We start from the raw sequence: 23,834 nt of genomic DNA, 5'->3' as shown, positions 1-23,834 counted from the left end.
TGGCAATACTGCATTTCAAGTCCACATGGTTACAGTGATCACCTACTTCTCACAGTTCCATTCTGATGTAGAAAGAAATACAAAATTCTTAACACTCTGCCCTCTCTGTTTACCAAGTGCAGACATTGTTCTGTTATTCTGGCCATAGACTGCTTTTCATTTTTCATCAAAAAAACCTGATGAATGATTTAAAGAGCTTTCATTAAATCATCAATGTTAATCAGCCAGTAGGTGGAGCACAAAGCTTGTGCATATGTTCAAAATAAAGTATTACAGAAAGAACAATAGATTGGGAATAGACTGGAAACTGCTATGGATTTCCTTCCCCAGTTTCAACAGATGGATTAGCTATTTCAAGGTAATTCAAAATGCTGAACCAATGGAAGGTTTATTTTAAAATGCACATAGACAATTGCATTTCCAGAATGAACCAGCTATCTGCAGACAGTAACATCATAGTAAAACAGGACTCACATTTTGCACAAAGCAGTAACAGCATGAAGTCTACAGTCCACAGCAAAATCGACAGTTGGTATTTTGAAAACAATGTGTTATAGAAACATAAAATATGATATCCTATTCATTTGCATCAAGTATGTGCTTAGTCAGTAGCTCTTATTGCCAGAATACTGTTATTTAAACAAATTATCTGCCAAGCTACTGCCCCAGAGAATATTTGATTCTTAATCTGATCTTAAAATTGCAACTTCATGTATCAGTGAGACAATAAAGAAATTACTTTCTTGATACTCAGGCAACTTGTATAAACTGTTGGCTAGGGAGTTTTGCTGTGTTGAAGTACTGCTGTTAACACAAAACTAAGGAGCTTAATCAGTGCAAGAGATGCAAAGAAACAGATGACATCAGGGGGTTTGAAAAAGATCTGTGATTTAAGTTACTGAGACTTTTATTTCCAAAGTTATCCTTGCTCTTTCTGATGTTTTTGTCTTTTACTACTAAACCAATTAACTGAGTTCAGCTTGTAGAAGATGAGTATTTTTAATGCTCAAGGTGCTGCATTTTAGAAATATTGACAACAAATCAACAGTAGACTGTCAGGGAAAATTTCATTACAAGTACTTATAGAAAAGGTTGAAAACAGAAGACCTCAATCTTCAAGAACCTTGCATTTGAATATGCAGGTCTCGTTAGCTTGAAAAGTGCTTTGGTACAACCTTGTTTAAAGGAGGTTTGCTGGTGGCTCCAGAAAAAAAACACAAAGAAAAAATCACAGAAACGTTTTCCTCCACAAAGCAATACGAAGAGAATGAAGCTAAATGACACAAGATTAAGGAGAGAGCAGAAACTCTCCTACATCTTCACTAGAACTTCTTTCTAAAGAGAATTAATTACTTTTACTTTTTTTAAAGAAAATTTATAAATTTAAGGTTGACATTAAATTTGGTTAAGCTTGATCAGCTTCATAAAATTCTACAAAGAAATTACAGTCCTGTAGATGAGAGGAGAGCAGTAGATATTGTCGATTTAGACTTTACTGTCTCCCCTATGATCCTCATAAGTGAGATGCTGCTGCACAGGCTGACTAAGCAGACAGTGAGGTGGAATGTAAACGGTCTGACTGGTCAGGCCCAGAGGGTGGTGATTAGTGACACAAAGTCCTAGTGGGGGCGAGTACATAGTAGTGAACCCTCGAAGTCAGTACCAGGACAAATGCTCTTTAACGTCTTCATTAAACATAGAAATATGGAACCATCTGGATCAGAAAAGACCTCTAGGATCATCAGCTCCAACAACAAACCCAGCATGGCCAAGTCCACCACTAAACCACGTCTTGAAGTATACCACGTGCAACCACTCCAACGGGCAGTCTTATCCAATGCTTGACAACCTTCCTCATGAAGAAAATTTTCCTGGTATCCAAGCTAAACCTCCCATGGTACAATTTGAGGCCATTTACTCTCATGTTGTAGCACTTGTTACTTGAGAGAAGGGACCAGCCTTGCAGCAAAGAACATCAGTGGTATCCTGAACTGCACTAGGCAAAGCTTAGCCAGCATGTAGAGGGAAGTGATTCTTCCCCCCTGCTCAGCACTAGGCAGGCACAGCTGAAGGACTGTGTCTATCTCTGGGCTCCAGAGAGAAATGGAAAGACTGTACACAGTCCAGTGAAGGGCCACAGAGATGATGAAGGGACTGGAGAATCTACGAGGAAAGGCTGAAAGGTCTGGGACTGTTCAGCCTGGAGAAGAGAAGGCTCAAAGGAATCTTATTAATGTCTATAAATACCTGGAAGGAAGGTGCACAGAGGAGAGAGCCAAGCTGTCTCCAGTGATGCCTGCTGACAGGACCAAACTGAAACACAGAAGTTTACTTTGGAATATCGGGAAACACTTTTTTTGGTAAGGATGACAAAACTGACACAGATTGTCCTGAGAGGTTGTGGAGTCTCCATTCTTGGAGAAGATCAAAAGCTTTTCTTGGGCAACCAGCTCTAGGTGGTCCTTCCTGAGTGGAGGTGTTCAACCAGAAGACTTCAAGACATCTCTTCCAACCTCAACCATTCTATGTGAAGGTTAGAGGTAGAAAATGGACTGTCACACTTCACAGTGCACTCGTTCCTACTCTCCATATAAAAATGCAAAAGATACAGAAAAAATTCTCTTTTGAAATCATATACTAGCAATGCCAAGAATAACTCCTGATACATGCCTGTAAGCCCTGGCAGGGAGAATTTTGGGTGCTGCCAGGTGTGAACATTAAGAACATCATGCTACCCTTGAGAAACCATCATCATATCTAACACCTTTACATGTGTAAGAAAGCTAATGGAACTTGGCTCATAGACTTGAGACATGACCTGAGGGTTGATCAATCCATTCCTACCTGCATAACTGCCAGGAAAAAATATTTAGATTAAAGGAACTCTATTTTCAAATTACTTTCCTGCATGTATGCAGTGACCCTTAATTTTTAATTATGTATGTCACAGCATAGAACATTGTATGCACTTACTAACTTTCTAACATTAAACAACACACTGCTTTTCGATTATTAGGAGAAAACTTGTTACCACAGACTTCCATTTGAACTGCTTATTGTGCTAATATTAAAGTCATTCTCAATTATCACAAATTGAAATGACTTCATTTAATGAATACCATACCTCAGTTTCTAAGTGGCTCACCTGAGTAACTTGGATTTATACTGTTTCTCTTAAGGCCGCAATAAAATACATATGGAAATGTATTTATGTATCCATGAGTATTACTTTAACTACACCAGTCTGTCAAAAATATGCAGGCAGTCTGGTATGTGCTTTTACATTAGAGTATAATATTTCAAGACCAGTAATACAATAAACAGTGTTCATCTGCAATGTGCAGCATTACAGTGGTTCTGTTCCAGAAAATGAAATTAGGTATTTAATTTTTCAACTGAGACTCAGTTTATTGTCTGCAAAGGTTGTGGGTCGCACTCCATTTTTAATTTCTCTCAGGTGATTATATTTCCTCTTCCATTTTTCGTTATATTTCAAAACATAAGTTGACAGCACATACTGTCAGGCTGAAATGGCAATATAAACAATAGATACCACCTCTCTTACGAGTTATGAACATGTGCCAATAAGTAAATATTGTACAACAGAAGTTATCTGATAGGGGAACTGTGGGGCACGAGCATTAACGAGTTAACAAGAGGCAGAGGAAGTGGGCTGAAGCTGAGGGCTTGCAGGGAGGAACCTATCTGCCTCTCCAGTACACACAGCTGAACCCCGTTTGTGTGTGGGGGGGAAAAGAGTGTGGGAAAAGACCTCTATGCCATTAAACTACTTACAGCACTTTCAGTGCATAATTTACTTAATGCATTTGTCACAGAATATTCCATGGCTTTGCGTTCTCATATATGCAGAAGACTGACTATGCAAAGCTCTGTTTAATATGTCAGTACAAAATAACTTTGTTACAAGTATAATCCTGTAGAAGAAAAATGTTGCTTTGTGTTTATTGGGAAGTGGGAGCACAAAGCTTTGCCACAAAGGGGAGGCTGTGCAGCTGTTACACCATGCAGACAGAAAAGCACACACTTCAGAAGGCAACAACTGCCTTCTGATGGCCCACGCTGTACAGTTGAGTGCATACTTCCGTTGAAGCTAACAAAACACAGAACACCTCGAAATGCAGATCAGAGCCGCAAGATGAAAGTGCTACTTGCCTTGAGTTTATATGTGATGTGACTACAGTGGGTTTCCAAAAATTAGCAAGCAAATCAGAATGTTGCTCTTTTTATATTTTATTTGTCCTCTAGCAAGGAACTGGATTGGTGAACCTTTTCATCTTAGATTCCTCTAGGCCAGAGCAGGGAGCTATTTCTCAAAGTGAACATGAAAATAGTAGAGATATATTGATCTGTCTCAAAGTTTTGACTCTTTTTGCTTTGGTTTTCTCTTTTTTTTTTTTTTTTCCCAATCGTCCATTAAAGGAACCCTAGTTACTTGCCTTCTTCTTCTGTTTGTCTCCATTAAATATTTCATTGCCTTGTTCCGGTGTATTTTTTGATCCTCTTTCAATGCCCGACGTTCTTCTTGTAAATCCTGTTCAAAATGAAATATTAAATCTCTGCCCCTAAGACTGTGTTAAGGACAATAGAAACTGAATGGAATAGCTCATTAAAAGATGCAATAGCCTGTATGATTGACCTTATATAGAGTAGCTCCCATAATTGTATGTTACAGTCATAACTAACTCTATGTTCTTCCAGACAAAACATGTAATTGCATCTTTCTTTTAAAAGGAATTTTAGGAGAGGCTTTGCATTTGTCTTTCATGATGCCACCAGCTGAAAAATCCCACCTTTACTATGTTCATTTGAAGGGACATTTAGTGTAGTTATCTAAACCTGTAACATAAGGATGCAGGTATGACAGGGAAAATGTTAAATAGTAAACACCCTCCCACACAACCCTACACACCCTAAAGGATTAGTTGTTTACACTGAAATTGATTAACATCATTAAATAAAAGCTCTCCACTCCAGATCAGTCCTGCATGACGCCAGTAATTATTTAAGGAGCACTGTGCAGGCGGATCTTAAGAGTTTGTGTCAGTAGTTCTTACTACTAAATTTCAAAAAATCCAGAACCCACAAGTTAGGATGGAAAACACTATTCCTAGTGGCATAATCTCCTAGAAGACGGAAAACAAGAAAACTCTTGTTTTCGTTGCTTGAGAAGGCAACATTCCCACGGCAGCTTAAAATCCGCAATGTACAAGTTTTAGTTTGAAGACACCCCTGAGGCGGTCCCTGACCGCGGGGCAGGGCGGAGGCTGGGACATTGCCGCCCCGGCCCCGCCGCCGCCCCACACGGGCCCCACGCAGCCCCGGCGCCCCTTCGCAGGGCTCGGCCGGCCCCGAGAAACGCCCGGCCCCGGCGGTCGGGGGCCGCCTCAGGAAGGATACACAGGGACGCTCCGCCGCCCTCCCGCGCGGTCCTGCGCCGTCCCGCCGGCCTTCCCGCCGAGCTCCATCCAGCGCCCGGGTCAGCACCGGGCTCGCACCGCCGCCAGCGCCGGGCGCCGCCGCGCTGCTCCGCGCGTCCCGCCCGGCCTCGTAGCAACCGGCGACGCCGCTCCCTTCGCAACGGGGCGGGGCCTCGGCGCTGAGGGGGCGGCGCCGGGGGAGAGGGTTTGGCCGGCGCAGCCTTGGCCGCCTTCGAGGCGGGCGCAGGGGATGGGGCGGGGCAGGCCCCGCCTCACCCGGCCGGTCCTTGTCCGTGCCCGTGCCGGGGCGTGAGCGCGCGTGGGGATCGCTCCGCACTCTCCCCGCGGGCCCGTCCCGTCCGGGACAGCGGCCCAGGGACCGTGCTCGGCTCTCACTGGGCTTTCCATCCTCTGCAGCGCTGTAAACCGCCGCATGACCTTTCAAAGCCCCAAACACACCCGGGGGCCGAGCGAACGAGTTCTCGTGGGGAAACACTGCCCCGGCCCAGCGTGCGGGTTTGCAGAGTTCTGCGGGTGCCTTTTAGGCCTGTCGAAGGCTTGGAGTTAACACCATAAACTTTTCCCTTTTTTTTTTTTTTTATTTTTTGTGGTTTCTTTTTTTTTTTTTTTTTTTTTGGTTGTTTTTTGGGTTTTTTGTTTGCTTTTTGACTACAGGGTGCAGAAATAACAACAATTGCAAAAACAACCACCAAAAGATTTTTTGTGCATCAGTTGGTGCACAAAATTATGAATATTATAGAAAAATGCTAGAAAGTCCATAAATGTAATTACACAAAATAAAAATTAAAAAAACCCACGCCCCCACCCTCCAGTTTGTTCTTAAGACTGTAAAACTTCTTTCTTTTTTTTTTTTTTTTTAAGCAAAGCAGGGTGTGTTGGGATATTGCCCTGCCTTGCATGAGCTGTCAGCAGTAGGCTAAATGCCTTGGTGATTTCCTGGCAAGATATTTCTTGGCTGGTGTATTTGAGCTTAAACCAATTCATCCTTTTTTTTTTTTTTTTTTTTTTTTTTTTTTTTTTTTTTTTTTTTTTTTCCATTTGCAGCTGTTCTATGTCTTTGACTGGGAAGGTAAAAATAGTACTCTGCATTTGTAAAATACTTTTCTCCTCAGACCCCTCCACCATATTTGTAGCACAGTTTGGGAAGTGGATGTTGCTGTCACCATTTTACATGGTCGGGTTGCCAAATGTGTTAAATATTCATAGTATCCCAGTTACTGCAGTTGAGAAGATGACCCTAAAATGGAAGTCTTTCACCTGTAGTTCAGAAAACCAACCCCAAATTCACTGCTTCTTTGCCCCATCTGCTCTGTTGTGTTGCAGAAGGGGGAACAGTCGTTGTCAATTTACTTCTGTGTCTTTTTCAACCCACGCATTCATTTAAAATCCCAGTTTTGCCTGATAAAATGCACTGTTTTATTTAGGATGCAGGAGAAGGCTTTATCAGGATAGAGAACTGAGTCATCCAAGCAGAACTGAGGCAGAGCTGGAAAACTGCAGAATTTGGGCCCATGTCACACCTAGGGAGATTGAAGGTCGTGGTCAACTCATGCCACTGACAGAATTTGACCTTCCTTAGATTTACTGAAAATTTTGATCTAACACAACACAACTTGTAGCTTTACCTTAAGATACCTTCTGAGATTCAGAACTAAGCATAGTGTTTATACGTATTTCTGTCTTTTGTTTATTTTTTATTAAGTCTTCATAGTCCTCCTTTACAGTTATTGGATAATTTCTCCCCATGAGTAACCTCACATCTTTCAGACTGTGGGACAAGAAGGTGACAAGCTGGGGGCCATGTAATTCAGAAGTGCATGATTATTCTGAGGCAGCAAGAAACCTGATCTTAAGTAGTTGCAGAATGGAAGGTCCTGCTCTGGCAGCTGGTTTGAAAGAAGTTTCATAAATTTTACTTTGGGCTGGACACTGATATTTCAGATCAGCTCTTAAAACTTCGTGGGATGGATTCGGAATTTATTACCAGTCTTATTTGAAGGCTGGAGCATAGCTGTGCTGCTGCAGACACCTATTTTTTTTTTCCTACTTGTTCCAGTGGAGGATTAATCTGCTGCTGCTGTCCTATAGTTTTTCTTCAAGCTGTGCAGGCAACTGCATTGGAGAAGTTAATGTTCTGACTATTTTAACCATTCCTGTCTAAAATTTGTCACTCTGCCTATTTATGTACATAGAAAGAGGAAAAAAAAACCTGCTCATTTGCCCTAATGTCATATATAGAGAGCCATGGAATTCATTTCACCTTCTTCCTGAGATTGAACTAAAGATCACAACCAGCGTCTTCATGAGAAAGCATCAACTGATACACCACTTAAACCCTAGTAGGTCTCATATTGGAAAACTATTGTGTACCATGTGGTACTTCAGAAAAAAATTAAAAATTTGATTTTGAGAGATACAAAAGAGCCAGAGTTGTTCAGAATTTCACAGGCAGTTGCATATACTCCTCTAAGTTACAGGTTCTTAGTACCATTTAGCTGTTCATTTTTAAAGAAAACCTTGGATTAAAGAGTGTATTAATCCTCACTCCCAACAAATATTGGTTGCTCCCAACAAATCTTAGTAGCAAAAGCTATTTCCAGTGTATTCCAGCTTTAAATAGAGGTGGAGATGAACCACATTGTCAAGACAAATTTGTAACGTTGTCTTATTGTACCAGTGTAAGGTGCAGTGGAACAGTGTATTCTGAAGATCCTTTAGACAGTGTATGTCCCAGTGGTGCATTGAAAGATGAGGTTTCATTCGTTCAGCCAGATCACAAACAATTTAAATTCTCTAACGTATCTAAATTATCTAAATATGCTGGACCTTTCTGAACTTGTTGTTGTTGGACTATCAGATCCAGTTTCAAGATACAAAAGTAGTGGAATTGAGTGTGTGAAATCTCTAAGTGCCTCATAGTTTTAATTAAGCTTCTGTGGACTACATTTAATTTTCTTCTTGTCATGCCATTCTCTTGTACTTAGACTTTTTTCAGGGATAAAAATCATTGTTTTGAATGATAGTCTCAGTGCCTGTGTTACAATAGGTGGGCTACAAGTGAGACCAAAATACTGCTATTATTCTCCTGGTAAAAGATATGCTATGTAATACAAAGTGCTAACTTAAAAGAATGTTTTTTCTGTTTTCTATTTTGAACTTTGATGACATATTCCAAAATTATCTCCACAGCCTGTTCTAGTGCACTACCACCACAACAATACAGATTCCTTAATGATAAAATACTTGGTAAAAATTTGAAAACATCAAGTAATACTAGTTTTTCTTTCAAGTAGCCTAGAACACTCATGCCAAATATACACAAATGCTCAAAAATAGCATATAAAAAATCTGACAGAGTTTATCACAATGAAAATATATATGTTTTATGTGTCATGTAGAGGTGATAAGCATTAATTTTCCTCAGGATGCAAGTACTAATATATAAAATCTACTCTGCAGTTGAAATGTGGTTTATTAAATCCAGGCAGTAAAGGAGTGATGTGTTGGCTGCCCTTTGTGCTGTAGACATTCCCAAATAGTTAGATCAGGCCTTCATAGTGTACAATTCTTTCCACAGAAATTTGAAACCCATCAAAACATTTGCATTTCTTCAAGTAAAAGATGAACCACCACTTCAGTGTAACTTCATTTATTTGTCTTAATATTTTTTTGTCTGGTTTAGGAGAGACTGTCATAAATAATGGGGAACCTTGTTCACCTAAGGTAAGATTTTCTATTACTTTGTTCACATAAGATAATGAATGTAACTGAATGATTTCTGAGAAAAATGACAGATGTTTTAAAAATATGGATTGCCTTATTCAAGATAGATATGAAAATACAGAAGAATCAGGTATTTTCAGATAAAGAAAAGTAACTACATTGAAATTGTAGGAATTCAGTATATTAGAACATTTTTGTGTTAATGTCCTGTATCCCGGCTCAGTTGTTATGTCATATTTTTTATCTCATCTGCATGACTTTAAATGCAGAGTAAGTATTATTTTTGGCAGAGTCAGTTTTTGCTTGAATTGCTGAGATCAGACTTAATTGCTTGTTTCATGTTGGCTTTTGTTAAAGATAAATATTGATTAAAAATATTTGCTTAACAGTGTTTAATTGAACATCTGGTGAGTAGCTGTGATAGCCCTGGAACAAGCCATACTTTCAAGTGTTCTATTTATAAGTTTCTAGAGATCTGTTTATAACTCTTACATAATTTTTCTTCCTTTATTTTGTGCTTATTTCAAAAGGAAAGAAACATATTCTTTTACTTCACTACCATTCTCCAGGCACAAAACGAAATTATACCAGTAATTCAGAAACCTTTGTTTTCAAAAATTCCTTTGTTAAAAGTTTTTGTAATTTTTACTTTCACTTTTTAAGAGCAAAAATCAGGGGGAAAACCCTGTTCAGTGCTTGCTGGTGTAGTAGCAAGTCCAAAAAGAGAAAACTGGAGAAGGAAAAGAACAACTATGTTGAAGATGTATTCAAGTCTAAATAAGTTTTGTTTTTCATTGAAATCTTTACATTTCTAAGGATCCTTTCTTCATTTGAAAAAACAATATATGAACATACTACGAATGATTTGCTGAGATTATGAAATCATCAAACAAAGACTCATACAAAAATATGTTGCTTAGTCTTTTGACAACCACACATATTTTGGGAATTACTTTTAGTAATTTCTTTAAGTGATGATTCAGAGGCATTCCCTTATTTTTTGTCATATGGCACCATGGAAGAAAAACTTCTAAATATGCGGATATAATTTTGAAATAACAGTAATGGGTGTAACTACTTTTACTAATGCTATTATTGTTACTGTTTCAGATAATTGTGTGCCCATGAATACTGTCCCTTTATTCTTTCCCCTAAAAGAACTTTTAAAATATTTTTTTAATGCTGAATTGGGTCTGCAAATCTTCTCATGACTGCTTGTGTGCGTAAGGTAAAAACTTATGCAAGTATTTGCCTGATCGGCATCTAAATAATGAATTTAGGGATTTCCAAGGGTATTTTGCTAAAATCAGGTAAATCCAAAATCCTGCACATTTCCAGTGAAAATAAGTTCCTTAGCATTTGAGATGTCTATGGGGTGTGGTGATTCCTAAAATGCAGGATTTGCAAATTCTTGCCTCCCACTTACAGTGCTCACAAGTAGAATGCCTCACCAGAAATGGTGGTGTTTTGTTGTTTGTTTTTGTTTTTTTTTTTTAATTTATAGGGGTTATTCTTTACCTCTGACACTACATTTTTCTTGTGAGGTATGGCTAAGCAGAGAACATCTGATCGGTTTTGGTCTCACCTCTGTCAATTATCGCTTGATACAGCTTTTAAAAAACAGGCTTTGAAGGAAGTCCTGTGAAGCAACCTACTTCATTTTGACAGACTGAGCTATTTTATGTATGCTTTATGTTCAATTTATTTCCCCCTCCATTGTTTGGTACAACAGGACACAAGGAATGTTGGAGCTGTGGAGGAACCACTCCAAGCAGAAGAGAAAAATAAATCTGCAGATATTTCAAAACAAAAAGAACAATGCTGCCTTGTACCATGTGATGCTCAAGCTAAAATTTTACAAGGGGAGAAACATTACATGTGCAGTATGTATTCATAAAGAATACTTTTAATGATGAGCTATGCAGTGCCATGCTATGCAATCCTCTCCTCTCCTCTGCTACGCTATGCTGTGCAAATTTATTTTTTAATCTTCTTGAGCACACGTGACAGCCTTGTGACCCTGCTGCCCAAACTGTGTATTGTCCAGAAAATCTGGGGTACCCTGTTTTTGGGATGCAGCTGGTGTGACAAAGTATAACCATTGGTGAAGACAGGCAAATCCAAGCAGCTTAGATCTATTACCCTCTGAATGTCAGTATCTCTCTCAATTAGAGAGTAAGAGGATGATGTTTGTTTCTCATTTAAATGTCATAGCTGAATGTGGGGGTGTAGGTGGGAGGTAGTTAATTAGTTAGTTAGTTAGTCAGTTACATGGGAGTAAATGTGTACTTCACCTTACCTTTTATAGAGGCTTACACAGCATATTCTCTGTTCACTACCTTGACAAACTACACAGCAAATTATGCAACCAGCTTCTGAAAATAATTGTGTAAATCCTTGGTTTTCACATATGACTCAAAATATATACATTATTAATTATATGCCATTTTGATGGTGATCATGATTTTTAGCATCAGGGCAAAAACCAGGAGTAGTAAAATGAATGAGCAAAAGGTGGCAAGAAACCTTATATATACCTGTCTTTCATCATATGCATTAATATTTCTGTGATACCCATTAACTATTTGTCCAGTTTATGCAAGGATAAGATTAATTTCTTCTTCAAAACATGAGAAAAACCATCACTTCTTAAGATGCCTTTACTGCAATCAGAAAGTCAGAAGTTTTTAGCACCTTTGGCTTTAATCTGTGGTCTCTGTATTACTTTCATTTCACTTTTAGGTGCTGCAAGATAAAACACCTACAGTATTCACTTAGATGATATAAATAAGTATGTTGTCATTTAGTTGAGAATATTTCTAAAGTTATGAAAACAAAGTGGATGAACATTTTTCTTTTGAAGGAAATTTGCAGAACTCTCTTGCTGAATATGCCAGAAGTACAAAAAAACTGGTAAGAGACATGATGGATGATCAACAGTCTTCACTGGATTTTCTTTCTAATCAGGTACCTTTTCTCTTTATTATAAAGATCTGTATTTGTTATTTCTCACAGCAGGTGTTATCTTTCTGAGGAAAAATAGGGCTCATAAAACCATTAAATTGTCATCAAACCAGTAGGATTAGAGTGTCTTATCACAAGTACCTCTGGTAGGGTGGGAGTTCCATTTCGATGAGGAGTGGTAAGCACCCCATTTTACAACTTAGTGTTGTACATTGCAGGGAAAGTGGAGGACCATTCCTTCACATTGGTACAAATTACTACACATTAAAAAATTAACTTCAGATTATGTTTACTAGGAGTCAGGAAAAATCTTTAGAATGTGAAATTTCTCATTGCAACCTAATTGAAGATCTCTTATTTGAAATTGTAGGTAAATGAACTCATGAACAAACTAGTTCTTTTGAACACAGTAATTTTGAGAAAACATCTGGATCCACTTCCTTATAAAGCAGTTCAGTCTCATGGTAAGTATTTTTCAGAGGTAGTCTTGACACCTTCCCTTTTTATCTTTGTATCTTGAAAAGGATCTAATTAAAGCAAAGGTAAGCAATTGTAACATTGACATCCTTTGTTAGTAACATATAGACTCTGGAAACTTAAGAAACTGTTTGAAACTGTTATCATAAATACTGCTTTAAATCATTTGCATCTGACAACTCTGGGCATCCTATTTAGCATGCTGATTTTTATTTAAAATACCAAATATGATTATCAGCTAGTAAGTGATCTGAGGCTGCTGAATGGCACATTCTTTTGCAATGGAATAGTGTGCTCTGCATCTGCAGTATCCTTGTTCAAATGTTTTTCACATATACTTTATAATGGAAAGGCTTTCACAAGTATTAATACAAAGATCTGTGGGGAAAAGACTTCATTTCTCAGATGTCTTTTTTACAGTACAGGTGTTATATATAAAATAAACAAAAAGATCTTTGAATTGACCCAGATACATAATCTTTAATTTCATATAGGTATGTATCATATCTATTAAGATTAGAAAGAACTTTATCTATACAGTATCATTTGTACTTACTTAGAAGCTGAATGATGTTTAGAGAATTTTAATTTACAAGATAAATTCATGACAGAGCATGATTTTAAAGGTTGCATGAGAAAAAAAAGTATATTTTAAATAATTCATGCCACCAAGAAAAGTAATATTCCTGTGTTAATCTGTATTTTTTTAAACATATTTTTTAAAAACATATTTTGCTAATGAACTTCCTTGAATACCTTTTGTCTCTAGGTTTGGACTGCACTCATATTAAAGATACTGTTGGTTCAGTTTCAAAAACTCCAAGTGGTCTGTACATTATCCATCCAGAAGGATCAAATTATCCTTTTGAGGTAATACATTTATCATTATAGTCAAATTTGCTTGAGAATATATACTTAGAATATTTTTAATAAAACTTAGAGAGTTTTCCATGACAATTTCTCAACAAATGAAAAAAAAAAGTGTTAAATCATCTGCACGTGTCTGCTATTACTATAATCTTGACAAGTTTCTTATTTTCTACAAAGAAATTTAATCTCTGTCATAAGAGCCCAATTGTCAATTTTTATATGCAGTGAAAAATACCAAAGAGGAAAACCCAAGGTGTTTTCCAGCACCTCCTTTGGATATGGAGAAGTGCTGTTCTTTTCTGTTTTAGGGGTGGAAAACTGAAGAGTAATTGACTGATCCATTTGGCTTTTAAGATGAGACTTTTAGACTTTGACTGATTCTGCTGTATAACATTGCCTTCTCTTGTGATGAGACTCCGCTGACGCAGAGTCATCCAAGTGTAGGTGCAGATTTGCCTTGGTTTGAAGAGTAGGTGCTTAGCTCTTGTCTGAGTATCATTATAATCCAGTGTTGAGATACAGAGGCGTCTAAAATTGTGGTTTTCCCATCCAGTTTGCAGGATTTCTATTCCTAAGACAAGAATATGTATCACTAAAATAAACCCCAGTAAATCATGCTTCCTGTTGCTGCCTGCACTTTATGTAATTGCCCAGATTAATAGTGCTCATCTAGATGAAAAGAATTTTGGGTTAATTTCTTCAGACTCAGAATATTAAGATCCTTGCAAAAGCAAGGAATACTTTGGTTTTTGTCTTTATTTCCATTTCAGGTTGTTCTATTTAGAGTGGCCTTATGCATAGTGGAAATGCAGATATGGCATTTTCAAACCTTCAACTTTGCCGTGCAGGTTGAGATGATTATTTTTTTTGAAGAAAAAATGAGGAATTTAAGCCAACTAATAACTAGCAAAGTTTAATATCTAACTTTACAGTGTTCCTTTATATGTAACAAAGGAAGGATTAATCCCTTTATCTCTAGCCAAGAGGAGCTCTTCAAAATGCTACAAAAAGGAGCTTAAACTGGTTAGGAAAAGGTTTCAGAATTATGCTGGCATCTCAAAAGAAAAAATATACTTGATTCTGCAACCTTTGAAATAAAAACCTGTCATTCTCTCCAAACAATGCAGTGAGCTCAGGAAAAAGATCTGTAAGTCATCAACAAGTCCTTTCCATGTAAAAGAAAGGCAAACACATGTTGCAATGTTCACAGAACAACCATATTTGTAGTAGGAACAAAATGCTACCATACCCAAAAGCATCCATTTCAGAATTTCTTCTGGATTGAAGGTGATTCCAGAAATACAAAAGAAAAATCATAGCAATTTGATTAAAAGAACAAGGCAACAATAAATAATGAGAAGAATATTTGCAATCATGAGTGTCCCATTTCTTGTCTGGTAAATGTTGCACAGAACTTAAAAGACAGTGCCAAAAGCTCTCAGGGAAAAATATCCAAAATATGTGTTCCATAAAGAATGTTATTTTAATGAAAAATATTTAATGTGAATTCTGTCATGTGTTGAAGCATAAAAGGAGTACAAGAGAAATGATAGATTGACAAATATATCAAGACATTAAAATATAAATAAGAAACTAGAAAGCATCTTTTAGAGGCTAATAGCCAAGAGTTCTAAAACTTCTGCAGACCTGCAAAATAAGAAAAATTACAGAGGCAGAAAACTATAGTAAGAAACTAAAAACCAGGAAAGAAACCAACATGAAACAATTTATTTCAATGAGGAACTTTGCAGCAATAAGATGCCTTTTTATGCAGTGGAACCTAAATGAAAACATGTTTAGAATAATATGCATAAAGATATCAGTTAAATGCAAACTATTTAGACAATGTGATCCCATTCTTATTTTTCATGTTTGATACCTCATGTTTCCAAAAGTGAATATAGATTTTGATGCTTAACTTGGGCTAATTGAACTCCAAATTCCAGGAGCAATAAGAATATCTAGATTTAGTGGTAGTGGCAAGTTACTGTCACCACAGAAAGTTACTCTTAAATAGGCTTTTGCCTGAGCATTTATTCATGAGGTGATTAAAACAAATTTCACTTTTGGAAAAATGAACTATGACCCATTTCTGATACATTTTTCAGTCAGTAAATTTAGATCAATGATATTTTTCAGTTGGATCAGACAAATTAAACAGTTGTTTAGAGTATACCTCTTATGCATAGTGCAATTTGGAAGGAAAGAAATATTCAGTGGAACTGTCCTCCTTCTCATTTAATTTGGGTTGTACCTGGAAACGTTCATACCTCTCATGATATGAGACATAGAGCAAACTGTAAAGCAGATTAACTATTTTAAGGCTTTCCAATTGCAACATTTCCTTAAGGGATTAAGAAAACTACACAGCTATAACTGCATTTTTCTGTATCTAGCTAATATTTTTATTTAGCTGGTGGATGCATTGGTGCTGTATCTAACTGGATGATGACTTCTCATGTAGAAACATATCTGCTCCTTCTGTGAGTTATCAACACTCCCACTGATTTATATTGGACCAAAGACTGATGTTGTGACCAAGTGGGCTCTTCATATTATTTCTGACTCATAGTCAGAGGAGTAGCCAAGCATGCAATTATCTTCTCAACACAGTGGATGAGGCAATGGGATTATTTTGAATGAGGTTTAGGTATCTAAATATTCATTTTGGAATCTTCTACATTTCTTTTTATTCCAGTTCTATCCTCCTTGGGTGACCTGAAATAAGCATGTAATATTCTCCAGGGAATAAAGGTCGCATTTTTTTTTCATGCACATGAACCTCACTATGATTAATTTAGTATTTGTTTTGCAAGAATTGCTCCAAGTATCTTACTTGAAGATTCAAGATCCCTCAGGTGGTGTTAGATCAAATTGCAGCTCTGCCCTGTTGCTTTGTTGTCATTCATTGAGAAGACATTGTTAAATCACAGAGGCTCTGACTGGGATGTTGATGTTTTCCTGCTAAGGAGCAAGTCTGGTTTCCTGAAAAATATCCGGTAACTACAGGCAATGGGGGTGCAACATATAATGCTCAGTCTGCCACAAATTTTTTTGAGGGTTAAACTGACTTACACCTGGTTTCCACTTTTATCAGCTGGCTAAGACTGCAAATCTCTCTTTTCTGAAACACATTTCATTTTGTGCATTTCCTGTAATATAAAAAAAAATTCTTACTTTATTCCATCATCTGTGCATTGGCTTAATGTTATCACAGCCAACATTATGTTCTGAACTCACTTTTGTTACGACAAGAAGCTTACTGGCTTGGTACCTATAAACATTTCCCAGGTTAATTCTCCTGATATTAGTCACATTTGGAGACAAAAATGAGCCCCTGTTTTTATAGTGCAATGTATAAATGTGCAAAATGATCTTTCTACATTAGGTTCCCAGACTTTATAATCCCAATTAGAACTGATCACGATTTGGCACTGCGGATATACTTAGGAAAGTCAATTACATATCTTAAGTTAGATGGGCTGAGGAGAAAACATGCCACATAATGCGATATTCCAAAGCAGAGCAGATGGCAACTGGACCACTGCCATTTGACATACTGCTGGGCAAAAATTTTAGCAAAGACTCATAAAGACTCATAAATTTGAGAGCTGATCTTATGTATTCAGTGGTACCACTCAGTTGCAGGCAGTTATATGTTCACATTGGGACTTCCCTGGATCAGGACCACTTCTTATGTAGAGGTTTTTGCTGCTGCAAATTATTGTTGTATGCTGAGTTATTGCTATCACTGTTTTCCATTTCCTCACCCTTATTAAAGGCTCTAAATTTCCCAGACACCACAAACACAATGTTCTCTGGAAGAAGGCATGATGGTGATGGAGAACATATAAGAAGTTGTATCTATTTTGCTTGGCTGAAATAAAAGTTAATCCAGTGCTGCTACCTGTATCGATGATATTTTGCTGATTGATACATGATACATTGCAAGTTAGTTCCCTTTCATGCTATAAGTGTTACAGTAACATTTATCAAAGCTTATTTATTATATCTGTTATGAGCAGACTATTACACACAGCAGTTTCTACTGGTTGAAGAAATACTCAAATCAAACTGTTCAACAAGAACTTATAAGAAAATACTGTGGCTTCATTTATTTTCTTAGAGCTTGTTTTAAAGATATTTGAAAAGTATGTTACTTAGCAAAATTCTGAATAATCCACCTTTATTTAATTAAAATGTGTTTTTCATAAGCTGCTTCAGGAATGCCTAATCATGTCTATGTCTGTTTTAGGTGTTCTGTGACATGGATTTTCGAGGAGGTGGATGGACTGTAGTTCAGAAAAGAACTGATGGAATCGTTCCATTTCAGAGAACATGGTCTGAATATCTGGATGGATTTGGTGATCTTAATGGTATTAATTTTAAATACTCTAAAGTGCTTTGGATCCCACATTTCTCCTGTTTTCATGTGAGCTACATTCCACTAAATTTTGTGGTAGTTTTAACAGTATAAAGTTCTTGTTTCTTAAAAGTCTTCTTTTTACTTAAGAATTTTTTTCATCAGATCAGTTCTGTGATCTTCCCAATAATGACTATTACCCCACTAGAGTCTTTAGCTATTGTTATCTCATAGGAGATAAAAATTAATAAAATATTTTATTAATTAATAAAATATTTTATTTTCTGCTTGAAATAACTTACAGATTGTATTTCATCTCTTTTCAGATTAAAAAAAAAAGAGTGCCTTTGTTGGTTTGAATCTTTTGCAAAATGTTTCCTTAGAGCAGAGAAAAATCAAAAATATTTCACCATAGGGCATGCAAAGTTATAAACAATGGAAATATTTCAGTAGCTTATACCAACACAACTGTGATATTGATTTTTTATTACCACCTTTAATCCTGCAAGTCTAAACCCATTTGCTTTTTCAGAAGTTTATCTGGGATTGCAATGGAAGCATGTAGCTTTCCTGTACAAAGAAATGCAGCTCATATGAGGCCACAAGTGTGATTTATAGATGCAGCAAATCTCAAGAACAGGGCTTAAATTTTGAGAATGGGGTTTGCAAATTTTTTGCATTTCATAGAATGCTAAGCTTTATCATTTTTCAGTATTGCCCTTAGGAGTGCTACTGAGTTCTGTTCATGCAAGTGGATCTTTAGCACATCCAGTTTTTCTGGTCTTCTAAGATGTATTGCAGATGAATATTTGAAATCTATCATCTGGGCAGTTTTCTAAAAAATATCACATAGAAAAAAAAGATGCACACAGAGGAATTCTTAGGGATTTCCTAAGGAAGTAGGAACATTACTCTGTTCCTTCATTAGTCTTTCAAATGAATATAAGCCTATCATCCAGCTTTTATTGCATTTGGTTCAGGAAGGAAAGTAAAAAAACAGGAACAATCACTTTTTCTTTTACAGTTTCCATTTCTAGACTATATATTATATTTCTCTTTAAGGAGAATTTTGGCTTGGACTGAGGAAGATTTTTGACATAGTAAATCAAAAAGCCACTCATTTCAGTCTTTATGTGGATTTGGAATCAGAAAATGACAAGCATGCCTATGCATCATATGATGGATTTTGGATAGAGGATGAAGCCTGTTCTTTTAAGATCCATTTGGGGCATTATTCAGGAAATGCTGGTAAGAAGTTTCTTCTTTGAAGGATTTAAAGATAGTTGTTCCCTTTCTTAATATGAAAAAATGAATTCAAAAGAATAATAATTTACTTCAAAAATTGTATTTCTAATGTGTTTTTCTCTGGTATATAATGCACACTTATGCAGATAAATTTTTAATTGTATGATGATCAGTTATGCCTGTAATAAAAAAAAAGGAAAATTGAACGGGATATATATAAAATAAATAAGGGATTTTGTGGGTGTTAGTGTTTATTTACCTAATTAACAATTAGGTTTATTTACCTAATGGTACAATCATTTAGATGGCCATTATCTCATCACAGACGTTATTGGCAGTCTTCCTGATGATGCTTTGGATAATTCAGAGATGCCCAGATAGTCATGTACAAAAGATGGAGAAAGAAAGTGACTGGAACAAAGCTGGGCAACAGTGTGTAACAGTTGCTGTGTGATACAGAGACACAAATTAATTCCAGACCTCCCTTAATACCATAAATATACTAAGCGTGCAAAGATTTGGATAAGCATGGCATCATGTCTTACTGCTTTTTTCTATGTCATGTAAGAATGGTCTTTATTATCAATGAAATAGTTACTCTCTAAAGGTGTTGTGCTTTATTTGTGAAAAATACTATTTCTTCAGTAAGTTCTTTAGTAAAACAACAGAGACAGTAATAACTGACCTTTGTGTTTTAAAAATTCCATCTTGTTTCATGACTCACTCTGGGGCTTTGGGCATGTTACTGGAAAATCTGAAGTTACAACCCTTTTTGTTTACTTTTATCATTTCTTCCTCTGTCTTTGAGAACAAAAGCCTTTACCTTCATAGCCAGCATGCATCGCTAAAAGCAACAAAAATACAACGACGTTTCATTGAATTTCAACTTCTTCCATATTTCTCAGTATTTTATTCTTTTTTTTTCCCCTACATCTTTAGCACTTTTACAGCTCATTAGCTGGTGCTCTTGAACTGTTTTCAAAGAATTCTACTTTTCTAATAAATTCAGAGGAGAAGTGTGCATCAAGAAACATTTCTCTGTAAATGACTTTTTTATTGTTCTGTTTTATCTGTTGTACTTAGGTGATGCATTTAGAGGATATAGGAGAGAAGATAACCAAAATTCCATGCCTTTCAGCACTCTTGATGTTGATAATGATGGATGCAGGCCAATGTGCACTATTAAAGGACAGCCAGTAAAGAGCTGCAGTAACTTCAGTGATAACAGCGGGTGGTGGTTCAGCAAGTGTGGCCTTGCAAATCTTAATGGTGTTCTTCGCTACACAGGTAGATTCCTTGCATCTGGGATTCACTGGGATACATGGACAATGAACAAAAAACCAGTCAAAATTAAATCAGTTTCAATGAAAATTCGGAGAACCAATTATCCGTATTTTCATTAACATACGAAAATAGAAATATCTCTCTCCTTGCAATTATGTAGAGTGATGTGTCACTACAATCATAAATACCTTTCATCTTCACTTGAACAGTTCAGTCCTAAAACTTTATTAGATATTTCTATAATACAGTTACTCATTTTTATTATGAAATGTCAGCATTTATAGTGTTCCAGCTTGAGAGAGAAGGTCCTAAGAAAAACTGGGTTTTCAGAAAAAGGATTAAGTTGAGTGTTTGTCAGCTTTTATTAAATTGCCTCTTGGAAAATCTCAAAACCAGCAGAAAAAAATATAAAAAGAAGTGTAATGCTGACTTTTGAATGTGCTCTTTCTATGCTCTCCACATATCTAAATTAGCAAGAAGTTTCAACAAATTTTATTTTCAAAAAACATGTACCTGCCATTTTCATTGTAATATTTTGGAAAAATACTTCATCTTAAGTTAAATTTCCAGAATCAGCTTTTCTTTCTATATTCCTTATCAGGCAAGATAACAATTGTTTCAATGTATAAATACGGTTTTGTATACCAGCAGGGCCCGATTTTTTTACAAGTAAGGTTGATAGTGACAGTCAAGAACTATGAGCAGTTTTATATTTAATTTTCACAGTCAATGTATTTCATAATCCAATTTTGACTCTACCATTGTCTATTTCACAATTGACTACAAATGAACTTTTTTTTCAAGGAAAGCATACAGCTTTTCATATAGCCTTTGCAGTTTTAATTTTTGGGTATATGGGTCTGATCTTATGTTTTTCATTCTCAGTGACTTTCACTTTGTGAATAATCATGTGGTAATTAATAAAACCAACTTAAGTTGTGTAAACACATTTCAGACTAAGGTCTGTGAATACTTTGAATTTCTGTCAGTAAAAATGGAAATGTTGATAAAAATGTGAATATTGTCAATACATTTTTCTGGAACCTGGCATAAAATCTGTAGCAGCTAGGCCTGGTATTTCTCATCGTTGCTTCAGTTTCAGCAGACCAGCTCTGTAGTAGCATGTGGAATGAAAATAGTTAAGAACTCCATTAATTTCCTTTTTGCTGTTTTTTATTTTAACCAAGCATTAATACGGTGAGCAGAAACCCTCATCGATTCAGAACTACCAGGGTTTAGGATTTCTTCCCAAAGATTTATGTATCCATAGGAGGAAACGCAGCTTTTCATAGGGTATGTTACAAGGTTAAGGGGGAGAAAAGTTTCCTCTTTTCTTGTATGTTTGACTAGCTTTTAACAGTTGGAGGTAAAAAGTTGCCATAAGCAGAAGGTTTCCGCTCTGCTAGAGGGAAACTGAGGACTATCCTTATGTGGAGGCCTACAGGAGAAGCATGGTAGGAAGTAGCCTTAGGAAAAAGATCACAGGCCTTGTAGAGGCATTGTGAGAAGGGGGACAGGTCCTGCTCTTGGGGGAGACTGCATTCTCTGAGCACAGTGGGAGTTTGTTCTTGTCAGACCCTGGAGTCTTTGAAATTAGGGGTGAAGAGATTGTCTCTACACCCTCTTCAGCCTGCCCTCACACTAGCCTGATTACGAGTGCAACTGCTTTGAACAGCAGCCTGGACCCAGCAAACTTATAAAGGCAGATGCTTAAATGAAAGAGCTTCTGCACTAAGATTAACAGGAACTGCAGCTTAAAAAGGGTATTAATTCTGGCTGCAAGTCTGGATGTTGTCACTGTATTAGGGCTCTTATGTCAGAAGGAGTCCTCAGCCTGTGGCACAAGAATCCTACTGGAGAATGCCAGTGGGTAAATTTTGTGGAAATGTAATGGCTTTAATGAAAGTCTCAAACTTTGATGGTATGGCCTCTGTTCTGACAACCAGGTCCGAGCCTGTGAGCAGGAGTCTAAGTAGGTACTTTAGATGTATATAGCTATATTCTACTGACACCCTGAGGCTGCTTTTGGCTTAATTAGAATTCCTGTTTAAAAACGAAGATGGCAAATGAAGATTGCAGACTTGTGCTGGCAGATATTACCACATTTAATTATGTGGTTTAATCTCCCCATTGTCAGCATTGACTACATTAGCTGGCAGCAAAAAACTTAAAGGGGATGGGCCTGAAAAGATAATTAGAGATTAAAGAATCATTCTTGTAAATAGACATTGTTTTAAAATGTAGAGTATGCCTAGAAAATCAAAGTGCTAGAAATTAGTTGGCAGCTTCCTGGTGCATATCTGAAATACAGCAATGACAAGAGAACATTTTCCATATGATAGATGGCTATTGTCTTCAAAGATTCATTCCATTTCCTCCCTAGTAACAAAAAAAACCTGGGAAAACAAATAAATCTGTAGTTAAACACGGAGAATTTTCAAGGACATTAAACTATTTCCAGGGGCCTATGTTTCATATTTTCAGCTGATGGTTCCCAACTGTCATAAGATAGCATGAGATTTGTGTGGCCATGTATTTAGGACTGGTAACCAGTTCGTAATTTCCCAAACAGTGTTGTTTCAACTATAATATAAGGAATATGTAGGGTGTAGCATATTAAGAGAAACCAATTGAGTGTTTTAAATAAAGAATACCTTGGTTTAACTGCACTTAATGTCTACTCTAGGAATGATACTTCAAACTATGAGAAGTTGCCATTAAAAGACATGTAACCTCTGATGCTACAAAACTGCGCTTTGTTTTCTTTCTCCAATAGCGTGTCTTCAATTTGTAAATTTCAGTTTGGTGAACTCAAATTGTTTCGTTATTTGACCATTCTGGCCACAAGAAGCCTTTCTGGTGACTTTAATTTTGTTTTGCATGTCTCCCTCTGAAATATGCCTTGCATTGTCCCATTGCCAAACCAGAAGCCATCAGAGACAATCCCTTGGCATGGGAGAACTGCTTTGTGGGATTTCTGTTGGAATGGCTGCAGAGAGAATGTAAGTTATGTACAAGAAGGGGTGCTGGAAACCTGCACACCCCATTTCCAGGCTGGGTATTGAGCTGCCAGGTGTTCTGAGAGGATGCACTTCATTTAGCAGCCCATTGTTAAATGAGTTAAAATTGAGAAAAGGCTTCTATGGCTTTCAGTGGACACAGGTTTTGCTGACATGTTCTATATACATCAACCGAAGTTAAGTAGTTACTTTCCAACATGTTCTAATAAATATGTCTTACACAGAACAGTGCAAATGACACTTTAATATTCAGAACTGTACAAAGATATAATACGAGTATGGAAGGGAATTGTCCTTTAATTACAGGAAGCTTTTTTTGCTCCATCATTTAAGTTTGTGGCTTTATATATGTCTGTGTGTGTAGAAATCACACATAAGCAGAGAAACCCAGGTATGTATTTCTAATGCAGTTCTCAGTGGGACAGAAGG

At 36.9% G+C, this 23,834-nt stretch overlaps 2 protein-coding genes across 2 annotated transcripts in view; one reads left to right on the top strand and one right to left on the bottom strand.

Annotated features, from left to right (window-relative positions):
* CEP126 (centrosomal protein 126) overlaps positions 1–5,524 on the bottom strand; it is a 37,824-nt gene extending 32,300 nt beyond the window's left edge. Inside the window, 2 exon segments of the mRNA XM_066177417.1 lie at positions 4,458–4,583; positions 5,419–5,524. Of these exon segments, the coding sequence (XP_066033514.1) occupies positions 4,458–4,583; positions 5,419–5,486 (194 nt within the window). The 5' untranslated portion in view covers positions 5,487–5,524.
* Positions 5,525–9,080: 3,556 nt separating this feature from the next.
* Positions 9,081–23,791, top strand: ANGPTL5 (angiopoietin like 5). The gene is made up of 8 exons (XM_066175737.1): positions 9,081–9,182; positions 10,915–11,065; positions 12,046–12,149; positions 12,517–12,610; positions 13,393–13,493; positions 17,749–17,869; positions 18,919–19,104; positions 20,185–23,791. Exons 1-8 carry the CDS (start codon positions 9,081–9,083, stop codon positions 20,502–20,504), a joined length of 1,179 nt encoding a protein of 392 aa, XP_066031834.1. The 3' UTR covers positions 20,505–23,791.
* The last annotated feature ends 43 nt before the right edge of the window (positions 23,792–23,834 follow it).

The sequence above is a fragment of the Chamaea fasciata genome, unplaced genomic scaffold, assembly GCF_029207755.1.
Source record: "Chamaea fasciata isolate MVZ Bird 193981 ecotype frontalis unplaced genomic scaffold, bChaFas1.0.hap1 SCAF_2, whole genome shotgun sequence".
Taxonomy (NCBI): Eukaryota; Metazoa; Chordata; class Aves; order Passeriformes; family Sylviidae; genus Chamaea; species Chamaea fasciata.
The sequence above is the reverse complement of the archived record's forward strand: the minus strand, read 5'-3'. Positions and strand labels throughout refer to the sequence as shown.